The following is a 21,985-nucleotide window of genomic DNA, read 5'->3' on the forward strand; positions in this document are numbered from 1 at the left end:
AGGCTATGCTTGTTGTATATAAAGATGGGTTTATTATTCTTTATTTGTGGCCCTTTGCTTGCTTCATTTAAGTCAGTGTCGCCCTCCCCTGATCTATGATGAATTATAGAATTATAGTGTGTCTGTACATCCTAACACAGCACTGCAGCAGAGACTTCACAGCACGTGACGTCAGGGCCCGTCTGTGTTTGGTGGTGTCTTGTTTCAAAAAAGAGGTATGTCGCAAAACACACACACACACACACACACACAGAGCAGGAAAAAAACACTCTAATGTCAGTACCTGAGGAAAGCTGATTTCAAGGGCACAGGAGTCACTCTCACACACACACACACACACACACACACACACACACACAGAGAGAGGGAGAGAGAGAGAGCTCCACTCGAGCCTCAGTATAGAGGGAATTTCACTGCCTCACTGGCACAAAGTAAAGTCCCAGCGTGTCTTTGCCTGAGTGGATCACACTGACTCTGACTGAAACACGGTAAAATATGTGCATGTTTATTGTGGAAGCTTTTTTTGATTCATGCTCGTGAACTAAACTCTGATTTAACTGCATGTCAGGGTGGAACGTTCTAAATTATTAACATCTTTTTAATGATTGGTGACATTGTGTCAAACTTTAAATGACAACCCAACCATGACGGGAGAGCTGAAGTGCACAGTGCTGACACTTTCATGAATTCTGCCTTTTTAAAAATCAATAGCGCCTTTAAATCGATTCTCACAGACTTCTGGAAAAGAAAAGAGTTCAGTATGCCTCTGCGGGTTGCTCTCTGTTTATATTTTCTGAGCCACCTCAGGTCTGGGTGCATGCTCAGCCGGTGCACTGCTATATCTGGCCAATGAACTTTGTCCCACTTGGTGACTGTTCAGTCTCATGACATGGAAAAAGAAATACTAGACCTGTCCCGCTGGCCATTACACAGGGGTAATCTGAACTTCATATGACAATGAAAATAAAAACCAAACAGATTTTTAAATGGAGAATATGTAGATTAAGGATTCCTCTCCATTAGCACTTTGTGACTTTGTGACACAGGATTGTGTAGATTTAAAGAGCTGGGAACATGTAGGTGTCCTAAAAAAATTCTTGTCACCATGAAAAAGAAAAAACACTGCACATTATTTTTTTTTTTTTTTTAATGTTTAATTTCAGTCAAGTTCATTTGGAGATGCACTACATAATAATATCTAAAGACATAACTAAGCAATCTAACTGTGAATACTGAGCATGATGAAATGTGAATTTGAATTTTGACTGCAGCCTTTTTTTCCCTCCAAATCTGAACATCACACATTTAATCTATAGATGATATTAACCTCTTCCATATGAGGCCTATTTCAATAAATGGAGTATATCTTCACAATTACGGGGTCTGTATGGAAACTCTGGGCCACAAAAGAACGCTAAGACATGTGAGACGATTACAGAATTGAAGATATGGGTTATGGGTCAGAGTAAATTCATCTGCAACACAGTAGATATTTTAAATGTGTATCTCCACATTAATTACAGTGAAAATCACCTTTGAATCATGTGATTGTAACCAATTTCTCACAGGAATTAGTAAAGTAATATCTGATGAGTGACTGTGCAACACTGTATATATATGTATACATATATATATATCTATATGTGTTTTTTTTTAAATCTTGGAAATATTGATGCAATAATGTTGTCTGTAGGTGCTAGGTCCTTGTTCTTAAGGTTTTATTATCTTTTCCAAATATACTACTTAAAGGTGGCGGCACATGCGGACACAGCAGGCCCTCACAGTCTCAACATATTCATATTCTTATCATTTATAATGTCAAATATAAAAATATGAATATGCAACACACATGGTATGAAGTATATCATACTTCATACCATGTGTGTTGTGGCCAAGGGAAACACAGTTTGATTAATAAAGACTATTTTCCAGATAAATGCGATGCCCTTTTTTTTTTACTTTCCATGTCAGTAAAACACAGAGATGGCTGAGGCTCATCAGGCGGTGGGATTCCAGTTCACCGTGCGTCCCGACGGTGTGGACCTCACGCTGAGTCAAGAGGTCTTCAGGAACATCTACCTGTCAGCGGTGACGTCATGGAAGAAGAGGGCCATACAGTTCAAGGTAAAGTCACATGGAACCAAAGTGTTAGAAATGTGAGGCGACTCGTGGATTTAGTGTCGTATCAGCGGTATTTAAAGTCTGTAACAGTACTGCATTTGACGTTATTCTTCCACAGAATATTAGACAAAGAGTGATGCTGCATTAATGGGGGACTTTCAATGATTTTCAGGATTTCGCACACTTTAACTGTACATTTTCACTATTACATCATCATCGTTTCATTAGCTTTAACTGTGAGGATTTACAATATATACAACATGTTTTGTGTTTGATGGTGAATGTGGGATATGTGTGCTTCTAAGGTAATTTTGTTTATAGTTAAAATATAGTATTACAGTACAGTATAAACCCTAACCCTGCCAAATCACAGTAATATGACATAAATATGGCAACGCGGAGTATTTATACAGGACAATACCATGAAGTAACAGTAAAGAAAAAAATGATATGTAGTATTTAAATCACAGTAATCTGGTTAAACTGAAATTACAGTACAAGACAGTATTCATATGGGACAATGCTGTGAAGTTACTGTTTATGAAGGAAAATACTGCTAAATCACAGTAATATGGCACATCTGTAAAGTTATAGTAAAGAAATCTGTGTTTATATAGGATATTATTGTATAATATTGCAGAAAAAATCAAGTATTTATAAAGGAAATAAAATACTGTTGTATAACTGTATTTACAGAGTTGAAGTATGAAGGAAAATACAGCTAAATCACAGTAATATGGCACAACTGTGATGTTTATACAGAACAATAATATTAAAAGCTGTAGCAAAACATTTTATTGTAACTTCACAATATTATTATAAGTTATATACTGGTTGACTGATTACTGTAAAGCTGGAGTAAAAAACAAAAACAAAACGGTATATACCAAGAAATAATGTGAAGTTGCAGTAATAATACAGTGTTTGTACAATAAAAAAACTGCTAAATCACAGTGACATTTGCCAAGTTATAGTGAACAGCTTTTACTATTAAATGATACAGTAACCCACTGTGAAAGTACAAGCTCTAGGTCAAAGTGGAGTGAAATCTTTGACGTGTTGCTGTTTCATTCACAGAATGGTGTGTTGGCTGGAGTTTATCCAGCCAGTCCGTCCAGCTGGCTGATAGCTGTGATCGCGATGATGAGTTCTTTGTACATTCGTGTCGATCCGTCGTTAGGGATGATCGACACCATCAAGGACAACCTGCCTCAAAGGTCAGAAATCCCACACAGTTTACCATCTACAGTACATGTGGAGTGTAACATAACCAGGCCAGTGTTGTGCCTTCTCTGAGCAGAGAGTGTATGTCAGTGCAGAGCCGGGCCGTGCTGAGTGCCATCCTCTTTGCTACTGGACTGTGGCTGTTCCTCATCTACCTTCTGAGATACACTCTCAAAGCTCTGCTCTCCTACCACGGCTGGATTTTTGAGTCCCATGGAAAAATGAGCGCGCCCACCAAACTGTGGCTGGTACGTTTGTCCCTCAAACACACGATTGAGCCAATACTCATTTTCTATGTAATGGGGGTTTATGTTAAGGTCAAATGCTGGGGTGACTTTAAGCAAGAACAGAACAGAAAAGTGCCTGCTCCTCCCAGGTTTTTAGTCTGCAGCCTGTTATTAGACCTCAGAGGTTGCGATGGAGGAAGAAGTTCAGAGAGGTAAGATGGTGCCAAACCGTCAAGAGCTGAAAATAAACTTGGATGTTCAGTAGGACTTCCTCGTCCTATTTTTATCACAATCACAATTGTCCAATATTAAAAGCAACCATGTGCTGTTGGCATGAGCAGCTGCCAGAGTACGTGTCTGCCTGTGTCTGCCTGTGTCTGCACCTCACAGCTCAAGATGTGTATGATCTTGTTTGTTTGTTTCAGAGTCTGGTGAGGATGTTCTCTGGACGCAGACCGCTGCTCTACAGTTTCCAGGCGTCTTTACCCAGACTTCCTGTGCCCAGTGTAGATGACACAGTTCACAGGGTGTGTAATCAACTCAATATTGTAATAATATAATATTAATAAATATGATAATAATATATAATATATATTAATGATATAAAATTAATATCATAATTGGCTTTCCATAAATTTGGCTCAAAAGTATCTTAAAATACATGATGGGGAGTTAATTAATTGAAATTAATTAATTCAGCTGTGACTGATTATTCCGGACTATTGGGACTAATATAATGACAGCCACTTTATCTTTTATCTTATCAGCCACTTTTTGTCAGGCATGGTCACAAATATGTCTAAATGTATATTTATTTTAATATTTTAGAATAAAAGACCAAATACCCACTAATAAATGTATCAACAATAAAACTTTTTTTTCTATTTTCAAAATACTAAAAAATACTCAGATTCAAGGAACTCTTCCTGAAGAATCTTGATTTATTTTCTTGGCCCACAATGAATCAGCAAACGTTCAAGTGGATGATCCGACTACACTTATATTGAGTTTTCTCACAGTGCAGTTGAATAATTCTAATTTCAGTCTACAGCTGAAACAGACATTAAACTGTCTATTAAAACATATAAAAATGTAACATGCTGTTACCATCCAATACAAGAATTACTCAGAAGCCAATAATCATGACAGGATGAAGTGACCCTGTCAAGTTCTTAAGAACAAACACAAGTTCAAAGTCTAGTAGAGATCCATTGTTCTAACTCCAATCACTGAATGGAGAACAGATAAAGTCAAAGTTCAAATAAGATCATCTACTAAACAAGTTTGTCTCTGAAAGCTTGTGACTCAGTCACTGTGTTGCTATGTGTGACTTTAATGAAAGTAGCCACCAAGTCTACAGCAGCGCCTTGTAATCTTATGATGTCATTGTGTATTTTACATAAAAAATACATGACATTGCAGTATTTTGATACAGAAATGAATATCATCTTAATAAAATACAAATATATAGTATTTGAAGTACATATTTTAAATACATAAATCAGAAAAACTGCTCATCCCTGTACCTAATAAAATGGCAGTATCGTGGTAATCTACTGTTGTTCTTTTAGTGATGATGTAACACATGGATATTTGAGTTCTTGTTGCCTTTCTATCATCTGAAACCAGTCTGGTCATTCTCTGACCTCTGACCTCTGACATCAACAAACCATTTGCTGCTCACTAGATTATATCATATTAGTTTATTATATCTCTTTTTCAGACCATTCTCTGTAAACCTTTGAGATGGTTGTGAGTTTCTTTTAAACTTCACAAGTCCACATTTATTGAGTTGCTGCAATGTGATCGGCCGACGAGATTTTTGCCCTAAAATTGAACCAGATGTGCCTAATAAAGTGGCTGATCATGGTTAGAGTCCACCACGACATAATGTAACAGTCCATCTGCACCCTGTGTCCTCTTAGCTGTGCTGCTTATTTTGCTTTTGACGCCCTCCAGATTTCCATCTTCTATTATTATTATTATTATCATCATTGTTGATGTTATTGCAGCTGTGTACTGACGGCACATATCACTCGTCCTTCTCCTCTCCCTCACAGTATCTTGAGTCGGTCCGTCCTCTTCTGGACAGTGAGCAGTACAACCAAATGGAGATTTTGGCCAATGATTTTCAGGATTCAAAAGCAGCTCAACTGCAGAGATACTTGATCTTAAAATCCTGGTGGGCAACAAATTATGTGAGTAGTTTTTTGTTAGTAACATATCGTTACACTTGAAATTCTGTTTGATCATTATGTCATTGATCTGTTGTAGGTGAGTGACTGGTGGGAGGAGTATATCTACCTCCGGGGCAGGAGTCCCATCATGGTCAACAGTAACTTCTATATCATGGTAGGACACTAGTGATTTGTTTTAATTATACTATTATAGAAGTTATACATTAATAAATGCATACAGACAAAAGTAATAATATTTAAAATATGTTCTATTTCTTGTTTGTGAAGGACCTTTTGTACGTGACTCCCACTCACCGGCAGGCTGCACGCGTGGGGAACGTGGTTCACGCCATGCTGCAGTACAGACGCAAACTGGAGCGCGGTGAACACGCACCGGTAATTCTTACCATGACATTATTATAGAACACTGGACCTTTTTTTTTAAAGCCTCTAAAAGCTTGTTTGTTTGTAGATCTTAACTATTTCTGTAAAAGGTTTTATGTTATTAATTACACGATGACCCACTGGTTTAAACCTCCTCCCAGCTGAGGGCCTTGGGGACTGTGCCTATGTGCTCCAACCAGATGGAGAGGATGTTTAACACCACCCGTATTCCTGGCATTGAAACAGGTGAGAAACTATTCAGGTGTGTGTAGGCTTTAAGTGAATCAATGTGGCAAACAGGGGCGTCTCAAGAGCCTGTGGGGTCCCCGGGGGCCCCACATTCAACTAAAGTGACGTAAAGTGGTTTATGGCCTACAGTGTTATATACACAGCAGATATATTTGAAGACCATGGCACTCGTTATGTACAAAAGTAAGATCTTATACTTTTGACAGGGTGACAAAGCAGGGGTGAGGTTCAAACAGGATGTACTGAGAGACAGGAGGGTCCATCATACAAAGAACTCCAAGATAAATGGGAAGGTTGCGTCAGGAAAATATCTACCAAATCAAATATGCAGATCATCTACTGAGGTGACCTCAGAGGGAGGGAGCAAGCAAAAGAGATTAGATTAGATTAGATTTCACTTATTCTGACACACTGGACCTTTAAAAGCTAAACATCAGTAATGACCAGAAATGTGACTTTTAGAAGTTAAAGACATGTTTAAATATGGACATAGCCCTCGACTGCCTTTCAAAACAAGTCTTCTTCAATTGAACTTGATGTCAGTTTTAGTAAATAATGTCCCCATTTTTAGGAAAATAGTGTGATTGACATTATTTATATCCAGTCTGAGGTTTCAGCCCACAGACGGTTGTATTCTGTCCATTCACCCTTTAACACCTGCTCTGAGAACCATCATCTCAGGATTCTTGTGTGCGATGCTTCCTCAGTGACTTCTTGGTTGTGACCCCGTGTGACCTCCTCTTGCAGATATTGTGCAGCACCTGACTGACCGTAAGCACCTGGTCGTCTACCACAAGGGCCGCTTCTTCCAAGTGTGGCTGTACACCGGGGGGCGCCACCTTTTACCCAGTGAACTTGAGACACAGATTCAAAGGATACTCGCTGATACATCAGAGCCTCAGCCAGGAGAACTTAAATTAGCTGCTCTGACAGCAGGAAAAAGGTACACACAGCACACACACACACACACACACACACTTGGAGAGGAGAGTCTCTGAGATGTAACTGTCCCACTCTGACTTCTAGAGTTCCATGGGCTCATGCTCGGATTAAATATTTCAGCCAGGGAGTAAACAGAGTGTCCCTGGATGCCGTTGAGTCAGCTGCCTTCTTCCTGTCACTGGACGACGAGCCGCAGGGTTACGACCCCGCGAAGACCAACTCACTCGACGGCTACGCCAAGTCACTGCTGCATGGACAATGTTACGACAGGTAGGTCAGGCAGGCGAGCGAAGGCCTTCCTTCATGGCCTTTTATTTTATTAGGACAGCATCATATCACTTTACTGGGGGGTCTGACACACGAGACAATACAAGAGATACAAAATGAACGTCATGATTAAAAACAGAGAAAAACTCCATGTGCAATGTCAGATTATTGTTTACAGTAAGGACTAACATGAAAGGTGATGTTGATGATTATATTTATGACATAAACAATGGAAAGACTAACATTTTCAATCATTTTTTTGCTTTTTAGTTATTCATTATTTATATATTGATTGATTTATTCTAAACTATGTCAGCATATCAATTATTAAGAGTATGAGTTGTGTTGTGAATGTTTTTCTCATGTTGCGTGTAAAACGATGCCTGCAGCGAAACTAGATTTAATATTGAACTTTGTTTTAATATTCTTTATTTATTTCTTACAGTATTACAGTGGTTATCGCTCCACAAGAGTAAAGGAAAAAGAAAAATCAATCAACAAAAGCCATTATTTAACTGTGTGCAGTTGAAGAACCCAATTATCAAATAAAACATCACTCACAACAAGAAAAATAAACAAAATGTTTACATTTTTATGACGTATTAACACCATATTTTAATTCCATTCTCTTTTCTCTCTATTATCCCTTTCCTCTGAAGTGTTGTTATTCTTAAAAACCTGATGAGGTCATCATCACATTGTTACACTGTCTCACCAAGTGAAAAAAATGTATCTGTTACTTTATGCATATTACTTTAAGAATAAAACAGATGTGGTGTAGTTGGATTTTTGCACTGAAGTACTAAACTTAGATCTTTCCTTTTTTTTGTCTCACAGGTGGTTCGACAAATCTTTCACCCTGATTTCTTATCCAAATGGAAAAATGGGTATAAATGCTGAACATTCTTGGGCTGATGCCCCGATTGTGGGACATATGTGGGAGGTATGCCACATGTGACACAGGTATCATGTGTCCAATCAGAAATGTAAACTTTACAGTGACTTATTTCTTTCCCTCCTCTGTGTAGTACGTCCTTGCAACAGACTGCTTCCACCTGGGCTACACAGAGGAGGGACACTGTAAAGGAGATGTGAACAAGGGGCTGCCTTATCCCACCAGGCTACAGTGGCAGATTCCAAAGGAGGTTCAGTAGAGTTTATTGTTTTGTGATTGGCATGAATACATTTGGGATTACCTAGGACGACCTTTTATCACCAAACATTTCAACCCGTCTTTAGTGCCGAGACGTCATCGACACATCGTACCTCGCAGCGAAGCAGATCGCTGACGACGTGGACTTTCATGGTCACCTGTTTCCTGACTTTGGGAAAGGTCTGATTAAGAAGTGCAGGACCAGTCCTGATGCCTTCATTCAGATGGCTCTGCAGTTGGCACAGTTCAGGGTAGGAATACAAATATCCTTATAGCTTATATATCAGGCATGTCCAAAGTCTGGCCTGCAGGCCAATCATGGCCCTCGGTCAGATTTTGTACGGCCCACAGCTTTCAAACAGAAAGTCAAACAGAGAATCGGCCCAAGTTACATGTCATCCCTATTAGCTCATCTGTATGAAACTCATCCCTGACAGATCCATCCACCCATCTCTTTATTATGATTATGATATCTCCAGAAATATGGATATCTGATTTTTTCACCCCCACTTGGCTTAGATTTGACTTTTAGTACTTTTTTATATTCATAAACACTCTTGTTATTTTATATTGCTTATTTTATACCCCCAAATTATGTATATTCTAATTAGCCCAGTGTGGGATCAGTGAAGTCAAATCTATTCTAATTTAATCACAGTTCCACAAGTGTGCGCCACGATGATTGATAATCATTTGTTTTATAAAAAGGAAGATAAAGGTGATCAGTCTGTCCAGTTATATATGAGTGAACATGGGGATTCGATTGTTTTAGGGTTGTAAATTGTGAATATTTCAGTTTAATCCACGACGATACATCATGGCCATTTTATGACTTCAAATAAAGTTGTTGTCAACAGTGAATATTATAAATTAGGCATGATATATTGATTAAAAAAGTAATTTAATAACACTTTCATGAGTCTAGAGAAGCAACCTGTGTGTGGCTTTATATCCTGATGTATGTACTGTACGTAGTATGTGTGTATATATACAGTTTTATATATACAAAATATATGTATATATATATATATATATATATATATATGTGTATATGTGCATATATATATTTATACTACTATACTTAGCTGTTTTACCATCTTGTAAATGTGTAAATGTATCGTCCAGCATCATTACGTGACATTTCTTGTCTGCTTGTACAGGATCAGGGAGTGTTCTGTCTGACGTACGAGTCGTCCATGACCCGCATGTTCAGAGACGGTCGGACAGAGACGGTGCGCTCCTGCACCTCTGAGGCTGTTGCATTTGTCAGAGCCATGGAAGACACTGGTGCAACAGTAAGCTGCACACAGAAACACTCGGGACTATTTAAAACACTCAGGGAATGCAAATCTCTGTTTTCCCGGTGCCAATCCACTCCCCTGTGTCTGCGTCACCACCTAAATCTAACAATCTAACAACCTCTTCTTTGAACCATGACCTCCATGTCCAGAAAATGTCATCCAAATCTGTCTTTTACTCTTTGAGTCATCCTGTCCACACAGACAAACACAGACATTGACTGATATTAGGAATGAATGAAATTAGAAATTTAATTAAAAAGCTCCATTACACTCAGTAAGGTGCAAAGGTCTTTTTGCAGGTTTTAATGACCATCCATTTATTTCCCAGTATCTGTATTGAGATGCAACCAGAAAATACAGCAAATCTGTGCACTAACAATTGAAAAATACTACTATTACTATTGTTATGATGATGATGATGGTGACGATGAGTGAGTTGTCTCTTAACTGCAAGGTTGTGGGTTAGATTCTCGGCTCTGCCAGTCTACATGCCAATATATCCATGGCCGAGACACTTAACCCCACACACGACAGAAATGTGTAAACATGAGTGGTCATCAAGACTAGAAAAGTGCTATATTAATGTTAATTAATAATAATAAAATACCAAAATAATTAATAATAACAATGATAATAATAATAGTAATGATAATAATAATAATAATAATAATAATGATGATATTAATAATACTAATAATACTAATTTATACTAACTGTACTTTAGGCACTGTAAAGTACAGTCAAGTCGACAGTTCCACCTGTTTTATGAAAGAATAGATCTTGTGTGAGCTTTGTCACGGTCACATTATGAGAAGTGCTGCTGTAAGAGGTCACACTGTGCTGCTCAGGACTTGGTCACCCAGTCCTAGAGATAATGTATCTCTGAACTTTAAACTCGCTTGTGTTTTTGGTTAAGTTGACCATTGAACAGAAATGTGGTCGTTTTTATTTTGTTCTTTGTTTGCTTCTTGTTTTTCTTCTTGTTAAGAATGCACAGAGACTGGCTCTGTTTCGGAAGGCAGCAGATAAGCATCAGAACATGTATCGTCTGGCCATGACTGGCGCTGGCATTGACCGTCACCTCTTCTGTCTCTACATCGTGTCCAAATACATTGGCATTGACTCACCATTCCTTAAAAAGGTGATCATTGTACATTTTCTTCCTGACACAGGAATCTGCAGGTAGCCTGATCATGTGCCGTCTCCCACTCACATATGATTCCAGGTGCTGTCAGACCCGTGGAAGTTGTCCACCAGTCAGACTCCACAGCAGCAGCTCAACTTAGTGGACATCAACAAGTTCCCTAAATATGTGGGTGCTGGTGGTGGATTTGGACCAGTGAGTTAAAACATCATCATCTTTACCTCTAATACAGATTTTTTTTTGCATCATATACATTTTTATTGTCACTCATTCCAACAAGAACACACACCAGTTTTAGCTCAAAGACAAAGTTAGATTTTTTTTTTTCTTAAAATTATATTATCTTTGTAGTGGAAAACTTTTTTTCTATTTAGGCAAAAAATACAAACAATTTCACAGAAATTAAGATTATTTTACTTTCTTGAAAATCTAAATCTAGTATACATTGTAGTTGAGAATAAAGAGTGTTGCACTTTTTGGGTCCGTGCTTACTGTATGTGAACAGGTTTGTAAAACTGGTGATTCTTGAGTATTAGGGCCATATGTAAAAAAAATGGATGAAGGAAAAAAAAATAAACAGCATGAATTCTGAGGAAAAAAGTCAGAATTCTGACTTTTCAGATTTTTTATCTCAGAATTCATTTTTTTTTACTCAGAATTCTGATTTTAATTCCATAATTCTGATTTCAATTCTAGAATTCTGACTTTAATCTCATAATTCTGACTAATCTCATAATTCAGATTATTTACTCAGAATTCTGACTTTAATCTCATAATTCAGATTATTTACTCAGAATTCTGACTTTAACCTCAGAATTTGGACTTTTTACTCAGAATTCTGACTTTAATCTCATAATTCAGATTATTTACTCAGAATTCTGACTTTAACCTCAGAATTCTGATTTTTTTACTCAGAATTTGGACTTTTTCCTCACATTACAAATAAAATCTATTATTATTATTAATTCATGCTGTTTAATTTGTTTCCCTAACACTCTTCCGTGGAAAGGTTTAGCAGTTTTTTTTTTTTTTTGCATGTGTAAAAATGAGTTAAAAACTATAATGTCTCTTTGGTGCCCTCAGGTGGCTGACGACGGTTATGGCGTGTCCTATATCATCGTTGGAGAAAACCTCGTCACATTCCACATTTCCTGCAAGTTCTCGTGCCCCAGCACAGTAAGAGCACAAACTGCGTCATCATGCATTCCACCACAGTCTACTGTAGGTAAATCATCTGTCACATCCTTCTCTCTCTCTGTGTGTGTGTGTGTGTGTGTGTGTGTCTCCTGCAGGACTCATACAGGTTTGGACAGCACATACAAAAGGCCATGCTTGACATTCAGGGACTTTTCAAGCCAGATAATGATAAGAAGATGGCGGATAATGGAAAGATTGTGCAAATGGAAAATGGGAAAAAGCACCTATAACAGCCACCGTCGACATATACTGAGCAGAACATCTGTGATCTGTCACGTCTTTGTTCACGTTAACAGCACAAAGCTGTGCTGACAGGTGCCACTTATCTCTCTGCTCGTGTTCAAGGACGTAACCATTCCACTTAGTGACACAAGGGAATCGCTGTTACGCCTCCTTTTTATTTATATTTATATTTACATTGCACTTTTCACAGCTGCTTGGTGCAGAGGAAAAGAGGTCATCGTTGATGATGACGTGAGGAAATACTGGTTTTCTGATGTTGTTTCTCACCTTCTTGTGGAAAATCTTGAATGTACAGGAAAAAGTAATTATTGTCATCTTGTGTGTGGATTTTGGTTTGTGCATATGAGACGTGTATCTGTACACTTCTATATTAAATCTTATGTACAGCATGTATAGGTTTGCTGTTCATTTGTCAATTTAGTAAAACGAATAAACAAAACACCATGTTTACACAACAAACACAAATCCTATAGTTGAAAAACACATGCAGAAAACTATATCATAAGGAGTTTATTTTAAGAGATGGGCTCTGATTTCCATTTGAACATGCACAGTTTTGTTCCAGTGAGGATAAACAAAAATAAACGTATTAAGCTGGAAGCTTCGTGACAGATTTATGTACGTGCTCGTGGCTGCAGCTCAAACAAACCGTCTTCTATTTGAATATTTATTAGTTTGTGTGGGGACAATACAAAAAAAAGTCAAAGAAATAAAAACAAAACAAAAAAAAGAAATGAAATTAACATTCTGGTCAAACTCCTTCAAGGCATCAGTTACAGCAATGAACTAAAAACTAGGCTTTTTATGACTGTACAAAGTGAACGGACAAACAGAAACACATCACACCACCTTGATGTCGCTTGATGAGAGCAAAGTTTAAGAGGCGACAGACTCCAGACTTCCTGTGATTCGAAATGAATCAAAAGCATCAGATTATTGTCTTCATCGCTCTCTTACCAAAAGCTGCCTTTCATCCAAGCACATTTTACATTATACAACAGACACAAAAGGCATATGGATTTGAAGTACACTCTTATTTCTTACCAATAATTTTTTTTTTTTTTTTAATCGAGGGTGTAGTTGAGGTTGAGTCCACTGGGTGGCGACATACTCCTCCGAGCCACTGTGTTGCTGCACTGGTTTCCATGTAGACGCACCAGCCCAGTCTTTTCTGTGTACATACTATTGTGTGTGTGTATATATTTCAACACTCTAGGATGGTTTTTGTAGTTTATGTGTCTAAAAATCACTCAACAGAGCTTTCAGGGTTTCTGGTCTGTGATTCAGCAAAGGTGGATTAAGAAGTTGCACCGGGGGTCGGGTTGACGTTCTGCGTGGCAGCTTGCGGCGCCACCTCAATGATCCGAGGTTTGTCGATGATGCGGGCCATGCGGTTGCCCTTTTCTACAATCCCGATAATCCACGCTTGGTGGCCCTCTCCGTACTTCGGAGATTTGATCTCGGCGCAGAAGCGTGCGGCCTGCTCCCGTGGCAGACAGATGAGCAGGCCTCCTGTAGATGAACAGAGATTTGGTCGGTTAAAAAGGGCCTTAAAAGATGATTTTCTCGCAGCTGCGTTATGTGTTACCTTTCACACACATGCCTTCATTTTAATCTTGATCCAATTATCACAACCTCACAACAGTGGGATATTCAAAACTGTTAACTTGAAGGCTTTTTCTTTCTTATGCCGCTTTTCCATCATACAGTTCTAGCACTACTCGGTTCTACTTCCTCAATGTGTGGGGGGGAGGGGGTTTATCAGTTATTCAGTATTCCCAGAATCATTCAGTACTTGCTGCATGACCGGAACAAGACTCTGTCTGACAGTCACTGAACTGAAATAACACTGAACAGGTTGTAATTTGACTCACTTTCAGCAGTGCTGTCGCTAATTACACCAGACTCCTCTGTTGAATATTGAGATTTTAGACATTTTCTTTGCTATTTGTTGGAGCTTATCGCATGTTTTCAGGATTTTTAAGTCTTTCTAACTGATCTACAGTTTGACATGAAGTATTGTTTTTGGATGGCTCTGTGTGTCTGTGTGTGTTTCCACGCCTGGTTGCAATATGAGTGACAGAGGCCGACAGAGGCTTGTTGTTTATTTAGATTTTGTTTTTCTGTTACACATACAGGCAGACAGAGGCTTGTTGCATGAATGGGGTGAAGTCTGCCGCCTGTGACTGCCTTGTTTGGTTTGACTCTTCGGGGGACGTCGGTGCTTCCAGTGATGACACTCTGACCAATCAGCGGTTACCTTTTAGTATCGGCTCAGGTCGCTTGGAACCTCACCAGAGCAGGTACCAAAAAAGTACCAGGTATTATTACTGATGGAAAAGCAAAAAAAAAAAAAACGAGTGGGGCCGAGTAGTGCTAGAACTGTATACTGGACAGTGCCCTAACAGTGGGATATCTACACATCACTAAGATCTGATTGCATTTTCTTTCTTTCTTCATCTTAAAGGACCAGCTTGTAAGAATTCAAATAATTTCTAATAATTGCAATACAGTAAACGAGAGACTGCTCACCCCCTTCTGTTCCACAAGTGCGTCAGGGATGTACAATGATCTTTACATACCAGACAGGTAATTACAAATCATTGTAGTTGTAGCTCCCAGAGAGTGAAACAACATTTTTTATAATGTTTTTGTTTATGTTGTCATCTTATGACACACACACACACACACACACACACACTTCCATCCATGAATACACACCTGATGTTTCTGGGCAGGTGCCGTGCATGAGACCAAACATGTTGCCACAGGCTTTGGACACGGCGGCCATTTTGGCAAGGACGGGGAGATTGTGGATGACAAATGACACTTCGCTCCGCTGCTGTTTCGCCAACGTCTGCGCGTGGCCGAGGATCCCGAACCCTGTGATGTCGGTGGCTGCGTGGGCGTTGAAGGTGTGCATGAGGCCGGCCGCTACATGGGTAGAGGGGGGAGAGAGAGAGAGAGAGAGAGAGTTAGACGGGCACCTGAAGGATTCATTGTTATGATTATAGACTCACACAACAGTTTACATGGCTGAGTGTTAGTCAGTGAAATGAATAAGTTCAGACTATTCAGTCAAACCAACTCATTTTGAGCTAAATACACAAACTTAAAAGTAAACAAACGACTTGTTATATATAATATAATATAATAACAATATTTTGAATTATTTATTTATTTGTGCTTCTGTTATTTAGCGTAACACTGAGCAATGTATCGTTTTCATTTAAAATCACAATTTAAAACAATGCAAACACCAAAGCAGTGTAACATCACTGTTCCTAAGCGTTTGTACAGAATATAAATGTAGACACACTTTGCCATTACTTTCTAACAAGAGAAGAGGAGAATATCTGCATTTGCTTCACCTGGTCTTTAAGTATTTCTGCCAAATGAATATATTTTCACCAGACTTTTACACAGTGGACCTTTTATATCCCCACATAAAGCCCTGTCCTTGTTGTTCAGTTACATGTATTTGGACATTATTGGCAACAAAGGTTGCAGTACAGAGGCTGCTGCAAAACAACAATGACACTCTGAGTTTCTGTGTATCTGAAGCTGAAATGTGGTGATGCATTCTGGGTCATTTTACCTGTCCTGTTGAGTCGTGCCATGTTCATCATGGCTTCGTGGTAGGCCAGCTCGACGTCTTCCTGGGTTACCACTAACTTTATTTTGTTCCACTTGTCAGGCTGAGAAGAGGCAAACAAGGAATGTATGATTATCATGAAAAAAACAACAATGAGTGTCCAAGACGATTACATACAAGTGAGTAGACAGACTTACAATATCTAACCATTGGTGTACAGCTACAGCAACTTGTGTTCCCAGAGGCTTAGTCAATACCAACACGTCTCCTGGCACTGCATTGTCTGGCCTGAGGGAAAATATCCAACATTGTAAAATGACTGAATGATGATGAACAAATTTAAAGACTGATCTTAAACAATCTTTTCCTACATGATAAATTCGTTGGGCTGGCAGACTGTCGTAGCAACTCCACCCATCACCACCCAGGGATTGAGCACCGTTTGTCCTCCTGTTACAGACGTGCCCGCCTCCTCCGCTGCATCCTTGAATCCCTGGATGACCATTGGGATGACTTTGTCCCTCTCCTGCAAAAGCCAAGGAATAACAGAGCAGCAAAATAACATGTAAATAATAATTATAAAAAATACTTCTTTCCTTAGAATTCTTTACATTAGATTTCTTTGGTTTATTTTTCCCTTTAACACAGTGGGTAGTTTTGAGTTTTTCTGAAGTGGGGTTGTATGCGGTATTGACATACTAACTGTTTTCATGGACTATTTATAGGCTTACTGACAACATTCCTGCTGTCACAGGCACAGTGATTTACTCATTAGCAAAAGGCTAATTTTTATTAAAGGGGACATATTATACCCTATTTCCCCCATTAAAATAGTTCCCTGGTGTCCTAATGAACATGTCAGTGACATGCCTTGGTCAAAATACCATAAGGATGAAGCATCATAGCAGTTCAATAACCCTGCTAAGCCCGCCCCTTTCAGAACGCTCGGTTTTCGTGCTTGGTCCCTTTACATGCAAATGAGACACAGGCAAACACACACCCACTTCTTCCAGGGGGTTTCTGATTTGTCCTCGTTACAGCGCTTTACAGCTCTATTCGTCTCCCCCTCCCTCCACTAGTTCTCTGACAATATCAACATGGCAGCGTGCGCAGAAAACAGCCAGAGTGCCGTCACAGGAAGAGACGTTCTACATAAGGATCGAGCCGAACAGTGCCGAACTGTTAATCAGTTAAAAAACACTTAGGAACAGCACCACTGATCGCCAGCGGCGCGCGGCGAGCTGCATAAGCTGGCGCTGTATGTTACTGTATCAGACCGGTGACTATGCTCCGGAGACCTCGTCACCGCGGCACCGCTGATCGCCACCGCGGCACCGCTGATCGCCAGCGGCGAGCGGCGAGCTGCCTAAACGCATACAGCGGCCGTTTAGGCGGCTCGCCGCTGGCGATCAGCGGTGCCGCGGTGGCGATCAGCGGTGCCGCGGTCACCTCTGCACAGAGAGTGCAGCACCGCTGATCGCCAGTGGCGAGCGGCATAAACTGCCGCTCGCCGCTGTATATGTGATTGTATCAGACTGAGTCTGTGCTCCGGTCATGGAGGACGTACTGAACAAAATTTTTAATTAGGACGTGTCAGAATGGTCAGTTATGAGCTCTATGTGACCTTTTCTTAACAACGTGTGTGTGTTTGTACGTCGGTGAAATACGTCCCCTGACTAAATACGGCGACCGCTGTCTAGTGCGAACACACGTTTGCTGACTTTATCCGGCACATTAGCTTCATATATCAAATCCTCTGTGGAAGTTTGTGTAAAACACTGTGCTCCACTGTGCAGCCACGAACAGCACACTTGTCCCTCTGCGTTGACATAATACCGCTCTTCCTCCCTCGCCTGCACTCTCGCAGGGACAAGGTGGAGCTAAGGTGGAGCTCTCGAAGTAAACTCACTGGTGGGGCGGTAACATTCGCGGTGAAATGCGCATGCTGACGTCATAAACGCAGGGAATTCAACATCGAGTGTTTTATCGCCTATACTTACACTAAGGGGAACCACGAAAACATGACGGAGTATTCTTTTTCCACACTTTGGTGACTGGTAGGGCCCCCAGAGTCCCAAATATAAGTATTAAAATGGTTAAAAAGTTGATTTTGCGTAATATGTCCCCTTTAAATCTACAATTGCACATCTAAAGAATACTGTCGCACCTTTATCTCCTTCAGACAACCTTTTGTGAGTGGAGCTTAAAGTAAACCACTCACTCACACACATAAGAGAAGATCATACATTTTAGCTTGTGGCGATAAAAGATGCACTGGTGTACTGCAGCCTGGTTTGATGAGTTTGTATCTCTTAGGTAAACAAACAAACAAAGGACTTTAAACAGCAAGGTCACACGATGACTTAAGAAATGAGTGAAGGAGGCAGCAGTGGATAAACAATTCCTGGGTGCTGTGGTTTAAAGTGGCCAAGATTTTCCAATATGGACTTTGGTGCAGGGAGCGGTACAGAGAGTGGAAGATATTCTTGAGATATCATAGACTTGGGCAGATGTAGCTGATAAGTTATAAGTGGCTAACGTTGAAATTCCGCAGTGTTGATAATGATAATGTATAAATATGACATAAGAAAACACGTAAAAACAAATCTGAACTCAAAATATCACATGGGTCTTACCTTCTCTGACATTTTGTTGCTGACTCCCAAGAGCATCAGCATGTTGTCACACTCCGTCACTCCCATGGCATACAGGTCACTTAGAACATTGGCACAAGCAATTCTTCCCTGTAAAATAGAAATATTGATAAACCAAGCATTTACTGGGTGTGTACAGTAGAGCCACAGTAGGCCCAGGAACAATGCACTTTAACATGTGGCAAACAATTGGTGACATAATTCCATTTTCCATACCATCATGTACGGGTCATCCACAATGGGGTAGATGTAATCTGTAGTCTGCACCAGAGAAAGGCCTCCGTGTCTGAGGGGGATCACACAGGTGTCCATACCTATGCCTACGGAAATAATGGTGATCAATGACACCAGACGACTTCAGGTCACGCAGAATTTGACTGTTTTGATTTATTATTTACAATGCTACTTTCTTTTCAGTTTATCAAACTTACTTAACAAAAACAACATGTCAATATGTCGCTGCTTTCAGTTTCTGCATGAAAAACAATGTTTTCAGTGGAGCAAGAAAACAAGTGTTTTGTTTACTATGCTATATTACACACAGCTGTTACAGATATGGTGGTTAGATTAAACATTAAGAAAGTCGTGCACTTAAGTTGTCTGTCATTGTTATGCTGTAGTACCACAATTACCTAACCGGGGCATAACTGCCCCCAGGAACTGTTCATCCTCTTGATAGTGGTTCTCCTGTAAAGATTCTAGCAGCTTCTGTAATACATCTTGTGGCACCTGTGACCAGAAAACAACCAACATTTTCAAATGTTATTTTTTGGAATGTGTTCTTACATCAGGTGGAGTCTTTAGTTCATTAATATAAAGTGGCCGATTTCAAACAAACCTTGCAGCCTGTGCCCTTGAGTTCAGCGAAGCGTGTGAGTCTGAAGCTCTTGTCCAGCTCATAGCTTTCAGGGTTAAACGACTCCCTCACCGACATGGCTGATGAAACTCTGGTCCTTCACCACTAGGACCACATTCATGACCATGACAGGAAAAAATGATTAGAAACAGACATTTGGGTTTATTTACTGATGTGTTATACAGTGAATCATGAATCAATGAACAAAAGAGCTTTAACACTGATACATAATACAGCAAAAGAATTGCATTGATCACTGTATGTGTAGTTTTTTTCAATATTTTAATTTTCTTGATATTGTTAGGGCGTGTATTTGACAATGTTTGAAATTATTAGTTCAAGTAAGCAATTAACTATAAACTCACTACTCAGTTGCAAATGACTATATATTCTGCAGTGTAGTATTTGTGTAATTGATATAGTATAATGTGTTTTCCACATGTGAAGATAACACCAATGAACTGTTAAAAAACAACAACGCTAACAACATTAAACACCACAACGAGCTGCTGCATGCTGATTGACAAGGATAAGTATATATTTAAAGGAGAAAGTGGTTCTTTATTTTAGGTTAGGCTTTTAGGTTCTTTATATGTTTATTTGATTTAATTGTGAGCAGCATAACTCAAAAAGTAGAGGATGAATTTGATTAAACTTTTGGTGGATGTAAGTTAGAGCTCTGGAAAGAAACTGTTGGATTTTGAGGATTCTATGATCACTCATTAACCATGGGCAGATATTTGCACTCTCTAAACACTTTGTTTTTCTGTTTTTCATGTGTCACATACAAACATTTTTAATAGTTAACATAAAATATTGAAAACATCCCCATGTTGAGTGGTTACAAAAATATTTTCAAACATTCAGCCACAAAAATCCAATGATTTCTTCACCGGGACATAACATACATGCCCAGAGAATGTCATCAAAGTCCGTTGTAAACATTTGAAGTGATGCTGCACACAAACACAAGTTGGTGAGAGTCCTCGTGATTTCACTGTGGGACTGTTCAAGACACACAATACTGACAAGTTCATTCAACCCAACACAAACAATACTACTGCTGTACACATGTTCACTTCACTACATGCAGTGTATTATAAAACCACATTATTAAGCACAGGGCGCTCAGGTTGAACACATTTAGGCTGCAGACTGAGACACATCTGCATCTATTCTGAGTGTTTGTTTGAGTTTTGGTTTCAGAGCTAGCTCTTGCTAACAGATCCATGCATGAGGCGCAGTGCACAAGCAGCTCTGCGTAACAAATAGCTAAAAAGCGCCAAGCTGATTATCTGAAAACCATTTAAAGAAGCATAATGTGCGCGCTGTGGCCCAATTATGATATACTGTGGCGTAAAACAGCGCCGACTGTGTGCACATGTAAGTTAGAAAGTTGCAGAAGAGCACCGAACAAAAATGTCGGCGGCGGAAAAAATTAACCCCTTCCTGTCCCTCGCCATGCGATGAGTGCAACATCAGCGTTAATATGAATGAAAGTGCGCCAAACATGCGACTTATGCAAAGTTTGTAAAGATGTGGTGCAATAGGAGTGTTTACAACAACCCTAACTGTGATTTTAGGACCAAAGCGGAGTTATATTCTTGCAACATTTCCCCTTTAATTGCTCTGACCAGTTTATCCTTACCAGCTTCACGTTAGCGGTGGATCCCAACAGAAGAGCGGGGAAGGGACCACAATGCACTGCGGCGAGAATCGGGCGACGTGAGACAATGCCTGACGAAAATCGACACATATTTGGCGTCTATGTCGAGATTAGACGTTGAACAAATCCAACTATTGGGCAAAATTAACAATTATCGAATAAGCACTCGTATAAAGTAGAGCTTTATCTCGATGACATGACATTTGTTTGAAAATACAAAGGGGGAACTCTCGAGATATCAAAGGGTCCTATGCCTGGGCAGTGGCGGCTTCAACATCCCCTTTAACGAGCGGTAAAGTCTGGCAACAAAATTTCTACAATGGAGTGTACCTTTAATTCACCGTTTTCCCTCCAAATACACACAACGACGATGGTCTGGGTCAATAGAAATCTGTAAACGTGAATCAATATCCTTATCTCGTTATGTTCATTATATTTCTATTAAAACAAACAGTTTGTTACAGTTGTGTAACACATTAATATTAATATATTTGTAGAGGCTAAACCACTGCTTTAAGCACCTGAGATGTTGTGCCTGGATGTGACTTATGCAGACAGAAATCATTAATAAAAATAACGCAAGGA

At 39.5% G+C, this 21,985-nt stretch overlaps 2 protein-coding genes across 3 annotated transcripts; one reads left to right on the top strand and one right to left on the bottom strand.

The window, feature by feature from the left end:
- Positions 1-261: 261 nt before the first annotated feature.
- On the top strand, positions 262-13,018 carry cpt1b (carnitine palmitoyltransferase 1B (muscle)). The gene is made up of 19 exons (XM_058645451.1): positions 262-488; positions 1,972-2,124; positions 3,199-3,338; positions 3,422-3,593; positions 3,998-4,099; positions 5,633-5,770; positions 5,847-5,924; positions 6,038-6,145; positions 6,295-6,379; positions 7,130-7,325; positions 7,409-7,594; positions 8,429-8,534; positions 8,620-8,736; positions 8,831-8,995; positions 9,905-10,039; positions 11,034-11,186; positions 11,271-11,384; positions 12,273-12,365; positions 12,482-13,018. Exons 2-19 carry the CDS (start codon positions 1,984-1,986, stop codon positions 12,614-12,616), a joined length of 2,364 nt encoding a protein of 787 aa, XP_058501434.1. The 5' UTR covers positions 262-488; positions 1,972-1,983; the 3' UTR covers positions 12,617-13,018.
- Positions 13,019-13,124: 106 nt separating this feature from the next.
- sephs1 (selenophosphate synthetase 1) lies at positions 13,125-21,484 on the bottom strand. Of its 2 annotated transcripts, none has more exons than XM_058645461.1 (10): positions 21,383-21,484; positions 19,717-19,839; positions 19,511-19,607; positions 19,095-19,198; positions 18,861-18,968; positions 16,596-16,750; positions 16,422-16,512; positions 16,228-16,327; positions 15,351-15,563; positions 13,125-14,141 (listed from the first exon to the last, which is right to left on the bottom strand). In XM_058645461.1, the coding sequence occupies exons 2-10, from the start codon at positions 19,810-19,812 to the stop codon at positions 13,927-13,929; spliced, it is 1,179 nt and encodes a 392-aa protein (XP_058501444.1). In that variant the 5' UTR covers positions 19,813-19,839; positions 21,383-21,484; the 3' UTR covers positions 13,125-13,926. The 2 variants fall into 2 exon arrangements, with proteins under 2 accessions (XP_058501444.1, XP_058501445.1); XM_058645462.1 differs by lacking the exon at positions 21,383-21,484 and adding an exon at positions 20,643-21,097.
- Positions 21,485-21,985: the final 501 nt, after the last annotated feature.

This window comes from Solea solea, chromosome 12 (genome assembly GCF_958295425.1).
Source record: "Solea solea chromosome 12, fSolSol10.1, whole genome shotgun sequence".
Classification (NCBI taxonomy): domain Eukaryota; kingdom Metazoa; phylum Chordata; class Actinopteri; order Pleuronectiformes; family Soleidae; genus Solea; species Solea solea.